Genomic DNA, 8,288 nt, shown 5'->3' with positions numbered 1-8,288 from the left:
CCTGAAAATGGGGCCTACAGCAACACATTCCAATAATACCCTGGGTAGAGAAACGCATGAAAGCAAGTAACAAAGCTTTAATTTCAGGGGTTTTTTTTAAATAAAGCTTTTAATTTCCTAAAATTCAATAGGATCTTTTTTATGTTTGGCCAGAATATCCACCACAGCTCAAAGCAGCAGGACAAATGACTGGTAGTTGGGGCCCTAAAGCTGAACTCAAGCTTATTCCAGCTATTGGTATACTCATGCCTAAGCAAATCAAGAAAATTCCTAATGTTTATGGCACTTGCATAAGACAGACACATTTACAGCTCCAAAGACCATTCTATTCAATTAATTAGAATCTTTCCCAGTTTCTATGGAACATAAATTTTCTCTAAAATAACATAACTTCATTAAAAGCAAAATCAAACAATATGATCATTCAACATATACTCATTACTCCAGTCACTTTTGAGATTTGCTTGCTGACTTATCCAAATCTGCTCAGCATTTATTAAACACTGGAGAAAAGCAGATCAGCATTAATCTATTAGTTGACAATGGCTATTTAAGGTAGTGTTACCTGCTCATAAAACAGTATGTTTGGGTGAGAAGCAAAAATAATTTGTTTTTCATGTACAAGAGGTGAACAATTACAGAACTGAACTCGGGGACGTACTGGGACATACTAACAACCATGCTAGTCAGCCATATCAGGGCATGATTTGGAGAAGTTCTCTGGTGTAGAGCTCATAGAAAGACTGGGACTTAGGCTAATCACTAAATCACAGAGAAAATATGCAGGATTTAAAATTCATTACCTTATGTTCTGGATGAACCTCAATTACTGGTCTACAAGATACTTATAATATGCAAATAGATACATAGAAATATCAGCTGCTTTGATTTCAGCATTAACTCTCCTAATACCTCATTTGTGTCAACACCCCTTTGAGATGACACTTTGGAAAAACTCTTCCACAATTGTAATTCTCAGCTACTCTTGCCATGCACGTGAGGTAAGCTAAAAGCAGGGTTTGGTACTTTCCATATTCACCTATAAACCACAGAAAAATGAATAAAGTCCTCTGATGGGACTAGATGGCATTACCAGAGGTCGCAACATGGAGCCTCTGTCCAAATGTGGATGGAGAAAACAGGTGGTAGGTAAGATACAGTTTGACTGTGACAGCTAAAATTTATTTTCATGTCCACTCTCATTTCTTTTTTTTGCAAGAATTTTGGGAATACTTTTACACAAACAGAAATACTCCACAACAATGTAAATGCTATAGGCACTTCATTACTACTGTTAACATATTTTACATTTGTTTTGAGTTTAAGACAGACATCATCTGGCATAATAACAATTGATGTGATACAGTGTAACAGTGACTCAGGATGTTTTTATCTCAGTGTGTAATTAAACAAAAGCTACATTTAAAAAATAACAACATCTTAAAAACCAAGATTACAATATTAAAAAAAACCACAGTAAACTCTGCAATATGCTTGATGAGACAAAGATTGGAACTACTTTATACAGTGAAGATAAACCTCTTTAAATGTACTTAGAATTAGATAGAAACACATCTACTGAGAAACACATTAAACATTAAAGATGATAATTTTGAAGTAAACAATGCATAATATATTGCTTCAATTTCACCCATATTGATTGACCATTTTATTAAGCCTGAATTTGTTACAGATTGAAAGCAATAATTCTATCTCTCTGTTACATATATTTTAAAAATCCCACAGCATATATTCAGATTCATAGTAATTTGGATATTTAAGGAAAAGACAAAGTTAGAGGCAAGCACTTAAACAGCTATAAGAAAAAATTCAAAGATGATATAGTCAGGATTTCCACAAAAATGAAAACATGCTTCCAAAACACTGTGACCAATAAAAAGATAATAAAGAAATTTCTATTAACCGAATTTTTATGAAATGACAATTCAGTATTTTTCTCTAAGTTTAGTTCATGCCTCCTTTCCTTGGGTTATTTAAATTGTCCCTTTTGTTCGCTTCCTATATTAATCAGCTAACCAGCATGATTGTCTACACCTCCAGTTAACTGATATCAAATACATGTCTTTGTACAAAAAATCTTTGGATTAAAAATACATGTCTCCATGATCACTAACAGAAATACAAATAAAAAAAGTTATTAACATGGTTAAATTTTAATGTTATGGTTGTAGAAATCATGTACAGAATATAACAGAGCAACAGATGTAGAGATACAAGAAAACAAAAGTCATAAAGAAAACCTAAATTAGAAATGTTTAATACAGTGTGATGGAAAAAGCATATAGCAAATCTTTTACACACTGTTAATTTTAGATTAAAACTCAGAATAGTTTCTTAAAAACCACACTGACTGTATTTTTGCATACAATAGTACTTAGGAAACATTTTCTTTATCCTGGCAGTAAACTATGCAGTGTATCAGACCAGGTAAGGTGACCTTTTCAATTTAATTAATTTATCAATGGAAAAAGATTAAATTCTCTGTGTTTAGGGTATAATCTGCACCACTAAGTTTCTGTGCTCTGATTCAGACAATACTCTAATCATAGCAGATACATTTGTTGAAGTAGCATCTCCTGTTTGAATTGTGGAACCCCTGCAGCGAGCCTGCCCATGGACTGCACCTTGAGCAGCCAGAGGCCTGCACAAAACCCACTCTGGTCTTGGAGTAGGTAAACCCAGTGAGTCATGTCCTGATGGACACCTTCTGTTCTGCATAAGCATAGGGCATAACATACACACCATTCCAACAAGTGCAACAGAAAGAAATCCTTCCAGTTTTTATTTGCCTATTCTCTGGACTACCCAGTCCTGCTGGCAGAGGGGACAGCGATTATTCTGTTTCACCCACAAGGACATGCAGCAATTGTGGAAGGAATGATTGCATTCTCCCCAAACCACTGAAAGAGAAGAAAGAACATGTTCCAGTCACACTCAGCTGTTCAACCAACTCCTACAGCAAGATTCAAACCATCACTCTCAAATTCATAACCACTGGAAACTTCAGACCAAACAGGTCATCACTGATTTACCCACTGAGATTGGATTATTATGATCATCCTGATGATAGTGAGTTCCACCATCAAGCCTTTTACTTCCTTCCAAATATTAAAAAAAGAAATGCATATATTGTCACCTTCCTGTATGAAGTGACAGAGTTTTGTGACTGAATAACACATTTAGGCATGTGTTCTGCCCAGGAAATAAGTGCAACTAGTAAAGTTTTTCCCTTTATCTTCCCCAGTACCAAAATAAAGCCAATGCACTACTGACTCACTATCCCACCAGAGCGTATCACCAAATTCTCATATGAAAGGCACTGTTTGAACTGAAATGTATGATAAAAAAGAGGCACATGTGACTCAGTATATAGTCTTAAAATGGGACTTTACAACAGGAGTTATTAGCAGGCTACAGTTATTCCAAGACTACAAAAATTGTTATCTGTTATACATTTACTCCTGAATAATATTTTAAAATGTAGTTACTTGGCTTTTTTTCCTTATTAGCTCACATTTTCCTCACAAGAGCACAAGGGTACCAATCAAAGGAGTGCTGTAAATTATATTTTTTCCTGTCTATCTTAAATACTTAGCAAGCCGATTAAGATATCTTGAACAGGAAAACCCTATTCCCATTAAAAGAATCATCAAAAAACCCCAGTGGCTCTTTTTGAGACACTTCAAATACACTTCAAACACAAAGCTCAACAGCATGGAAAAGTTTACCACTGCTTTAAAAGTTGTCTTAAAGGTTTAAAACAAATTATTTGAGATAATTTTCACTATTTCCAATTTAAACACTCAGAATTAAGACCTTCTTTTGCATACAGTGGCACTGAAAGTATGATTTTGTTTAAACTGAAGTGATTCCACTTTTGAAAATGAAAAGTGAACAACCAAGTAATTGCCTCCATTATCTCTGAATTACGAGTGGGGAAAATACCACTTTCTAACTCAAGTCACACATTTATTTCAGAACAGTGGATTTTACTTGTACTACCATTGTGCTTCCTGGCATGTACCTCTGAAGAAAAAAGCAGCTTTTTCCTACCCACTTCAAAAATGTACATTATGATCTCAAATATGCTCACAATGAAAGAAACCTAAACCTCTTAGCTGCGTACGTGTTGACAGGAAATTGGAAGCTGTTTTGTTTTACAGCACAGCTGACATGAAAACTGACTTTTTTTTATTGCTCAAAAAAACCCCATAAAGTGTTACTAATGTAGAAAGATGATACAATGTAGAACAAAACAGCAGTTTACTTCTGAGCATTAATAAAATCAGTATTCCCTTCAAACTTTAAAATGCACCACACTGAGAGAAGCTTCAATTGAAAAACAAGCGAATGAAGTCACTACATACCAACACAATCTTCTTGTTTGTTTTCAGCTTGACATCTAAGACAGGCATCTAAAAGTAAACAAGAACAAACTCAATTTGATTCTCAGGATTCCATGTTAAGAATAAGTTTGTCAGAGGAAAGTATAAACTCTAATAAAAATTTACAGAGGTAAAAAGCTCAAGTTTTGATGTCTAGTTCAGCCCTTTAACATTAAATAGCCCCCTTAAATTCTAAAACTGTGCAAATGACAATGAAATATATATCTGAAAGAGATCAGAAGAACTCTGAACTATCCAGCATGTTTTGTTTATTTTCCATTGCTTTGGTATTTTCATAACTTTTGCTGAAAAAAAGCCTTCTCCATTTTGTAGATATAAAAGCCCGCAGATTTGTGCCAAAGCACTCAGGCATATTAAGACCAGAGCAAGCACAAAGCCAAACCCTAATTACAGGACTTTGTTTTTCAGATGTCAGCATTTCCTTTTAAGGAAGTCATTCACAATTTTGATTTTTTAGGCTGTGCATCTCTCACCACAACTCCCACCACCTATTACTTTTTATAGTAGCTTCCCTTAACAAGTACCTGCATCTAATTTTCACAGGAGTCACAAACATACAAATATAGTGGTACATTTGATAATACATGTTAATAAATACAGAACAACATCTAATTAAAAATATTTATCATCTTTATGCATTCCAGTCTATGGCTTTAGGATCGGATGGCAGCTCCAGCACTCAGTAAAATACAACTTCCAGGTGTCCCACTGTGCCACACAGCACAGTGGAAAAACACCTTTGTTTCTCCTTTGCCCCAACATGGGCTGCCACAGACACACATGCACAAATCATGCACAACAGAAGGTGTTCAACTGTTATGTGAGCAAACACATCTTCATCTCCTCCAAAGAAAAGGAACTAGTTTAAACAAGTGTCCTGCAGGTTTAATCTGGCCTACATGTCACTGGTTGGGCCACATTCTCCCAGAAGACAAAACTATAATGTGCTACAGGAATTTAGATTTGAGTATTTTTGCAGTCTGCCAGCTAGGGCCAGTATTTCTATTTTAGATTGATCTGCCCATCTCCTTTTCTCAGGTAATAGAGAACAAAGAGGAGAGAACTTTAAAACAGCTGCCCTTTCTTCATTGAGGTAAAAGCAAAACTTTCCTGTTGTCTGTCCCTATAATTTATATTTCAACAGCAGTTAAGGGCCAAGGTGCTGGGAAGATTCAGCCAAAGTGCTTCAACTTGCATCATAGTGTGTGAGAGCCCACTGATCTGGGATCACAGCAGAAAGTCACAATAAATCAGCTGCCCTATGGAGCCCTAGAGCTGCAGTTTCAGACAGAAGCAGTACAGACACAGAGAGCCAAGGACAGAAATCACTGCCACCACACCAAAGTAACCTGTCCCCACTCCTACTTAACCCCAAGGGGGTCACACTGAAAGGCTAAGGACAGCGAAGGCCAGTCCAGCTGCAATCCTGTGCTTCCCAGCTAACACCTGCATTTTTCTCTCTTTCCCTTGTGCATCTAAGGCCACATTGGTTCAAAGAGTTAAACCAGCAGAAAACGGAGCCAGCTAACACCTCCTTCTCTGCAAAAGTCAAACTAACCTTCAACAAGTGCCAGTCTCAGCCTGGCACTGCCTCCCACCTAAGGTTACTGCAGACGTAGTGGCTCTACAGGAGCCAGACCCGCTCTGGCAGGGTCAATGCGAAATTGCTAAACTGAAGTCAGTAATGATCAAGCTTCACGTTCTAACAACGTGGTTTGTTCCCAAAAAACAGTTACTAGATTTTTTCAGATTATTTTTTCTAGTTTCAGATTAAAAGTACTCCCTTGGTCTAGTTATGAAAAAATGTGACTTTTTTTTTAAAGTTTTATAATAGCTCTGGGTAAGATTTTGTTAATTTAAGACTTTTTTTTTTTTAGTGTCCTGTTACAGCCTAGCTTACAATGGGGATAAATAGATTTTTTAAATGATGGTTTACATGGCAAATGAAGCCAATTTCCTATTTCCAGAGTGGTCTCTGTATACCATAAAAAAGCAAATAATCTTCAGAACATTCTTATGTAAAAGATCAATTTCCCACCACTTCAGCCTGTGCTTCACTTTTTTTACTCTTGTACACCCTTTTGCCTCCTCTGTTCCACAGAAGGTTCCCAGCAAAATCATTTATGAGAAGTGACAGAATCGCTGATTTTGACTCATTTCTGTTAAACCAAATCCTGGCTTCATTTTCAGTATCCTGGTTCCTGGCCCTACAAAAGGAAGGTGCTCTGGAGGGGATCTTGGGTCCTTGATCCTATCCTGCCGAAGTGTTGCACACCCAACTGAGAGGACAGTTATACTGAGGATGACTCAGCCCAAGAGTAAAAATTGGATATGCACACACTGTAAAAGAAGAATTTAAATAATTTTCGAAGAACCAAGATAAATACCATATTCAACAAAGATGTCAGAAAATAGTAATATGAGTCAACAATGAAGGTGCTTTCAATCAGTCTCTGGATATCAAAACCAAGTAAATTAACCCCTTACTCAATAGATTTCTCAGTACATTTGCGTGTGTTTAACTGCACCAGTAATCACATTTGGAAAGTAGTGTAAAACACCCTGGTTTAACACATTTGAAAAATGAATTTTTATGTACATCCGTAACCGCTTCGTAAATAAAACCCTAACAAAAACCCCTTATCAAACCCCACCCCATAAACAGCAGCCCCACGCACGCAGCACTCGGTTCAGCTCGGCTGTAAATTAGTGCTTGCGGGATTTGCCCGCAGACGAGCACCAGCCCTCACGAGGCAGGCGGCCCTGCCCTGACGGGGACGGTCACCGAGCACCCGGCGGGGCCCAGGCGCTGCGTGAGGCGCGGGCGCGCAGGGAGCGCGGCCCGGCCGGGCAAGGGGCACTCGCTGCCCGACGGGGCCGCATGCGGCCCGGCCCCCGCGGGGCCCTCCTCCTTCTCCTCCTCCTCCGGGAAGGCGCGGAGGAGGAAGCGGAGGCGGGAGGGATCAGCCCCCCCCGTCTGCCGGAAACCGCGTCTCTGCCCTGCGCCCGCCGTGCCCAGGCCGGCGGGCACGGCCCGAGGCCCGGCCCAGGCCCCCCGCCCCGCGGCCATGGCGGCCCGGCCGGCGCTTACCCATGACCTGCACCCGGCAAATGGCGCAGGTGTCGCACTCCACGTCCCAGCTCCACATGGCTACCGCGTTCCACTTCTTCAGCGAGAACATCTTGTCGGGCGCGCCTGCCTTAGAGCCCGCGGAGCCCGGCAGCGAGTGGGGGGCGCCGGGCTCGTCCCCGTCCTCCACATCGGCCATGGCGGAGGGGCGGGGACGCGGCGGCCGCGCGGGCGGCAGCGCCACCCTCCGGCGGCGGCGGCAGCGCAGCCCCGCCCGCGGCGCGGGCAGCGGGACCGGCCCGGCGGCGGCGGGAAGGCGAGGAGCCCCTGCCGGGACACCGAACGCGTTCTCAGAGCCTTCAAGCACTTCTTGTGTTTCAGCAGGACACCTAGCAGGTGTTAAGCTGGCATTGCTCAGGAAGGATGTTCTCGTACGCAGCGTGCAAGTGAATCAATCGCAACTTCGCCAATGGTCTGGGCTGCCTTCAGTATGGGGAGACAGCCCAATCTTTCTACTCAACACCTTTCCTAAGACTGCTAACAGAATAAGCAAAGCACTTCAGCAGTGATTCTATCCTCATTGCTCAACTATCAATTCAGAAGCACCTTGAACACTATCAAACAGCATAATAGTGATAGGTCTTTTAGCTTGGCTGATTCACATTTCTCTCAGTCCACACTGTTCAATTCCCTTTGTCAGCTCCACTCCTTTAACTCATCATTCTTTTCTGTCCATTTTAAAAACCATCATGGCACTTCTGAATTTGAATTACTGGGACTAGATGTAATCC

General features: G+C 40.5%; 1 protein-coding gene across 2 annotated transcripts; it reads right to left on the bottom strand.

The window, feature by feature from the left end:
* Window positions 1-1,265: 1,265 nt before the first annotated feature.
* Window positions 1,266-7,703, bottom strand: RNF7 (ring finger protein 7). 2 transcript variants are annotated; one of them, XM_084212255.1, is made up of 3 exons: window positions 7,519-7,703; window positions 4,389-4,436; window positions 1,266-2,921 (listed from the first exon to the last, which is right to left on the bottom strand). In XM_084212255.1, exons 1-3 carry the CDS (start codon window positions 7,694-7,696, stop codon window positions 2,803-2,805), a joined length of 345 nt encoding a protein of 114 aa, XP_084068381.1. In that variant the 5' UTR covers window positions 7,697-7,703; the 3' UTR covers window positions 1,266-2,802. The 2 variants fall into 2 exon arrangements, with proteins under 2 accessions (XP_084068381.1, XP_084068382.1); XM_084212256.1 differs by having other exon boundaries at window positions 7,526-7,703.
* Between the last annotated feature and the right edge of the window lie 585 nt (window positions 7,704-8,288).

Source organism: Fringilla coelebs (assembly GCF_963513975.1).
Source record: "Fringilla coelebs genome assembly, chromosome: 10".
NCBI lineage: Eukaryota > Metazoa > Chordata > Aves > Passeriformes > Fringillidae > Fringilla > Fringilla coelebs.
Note: the sequence above shows the minus strand (reverse complement) of the source record. Positions and strands in the feature narration are given on the sequence as shown.

What these genes read in the sequence shown, in the direction of transcription:
- RNF7 (XM_084212255.1), bottom strand. Translation starts at nt 7,696, where the DNA reads ATGGCCGATGTGGAGGACGGGGACGAGCCCGGCGCCCCCCACTCGCTG. An exon ending in TTGCCGGGTGCAGGTCATGG is followed by an intron (nt 4,437 to 7,518) that starts GTAAGCGCCGGC and finishes GTTTACTTTTAG; the next exon opens with ATGCCTGTCTTAGATGTCAA. An exon ending in CAAACAAGAAGATTGTGTTG is followed by an intron (nt 2,922 to 4,388) that starts GTATGTAGTGAC and finishes CTTCTCTTTCAG; the next exon opens with TGGTTTGGGGAGAATGCAAT.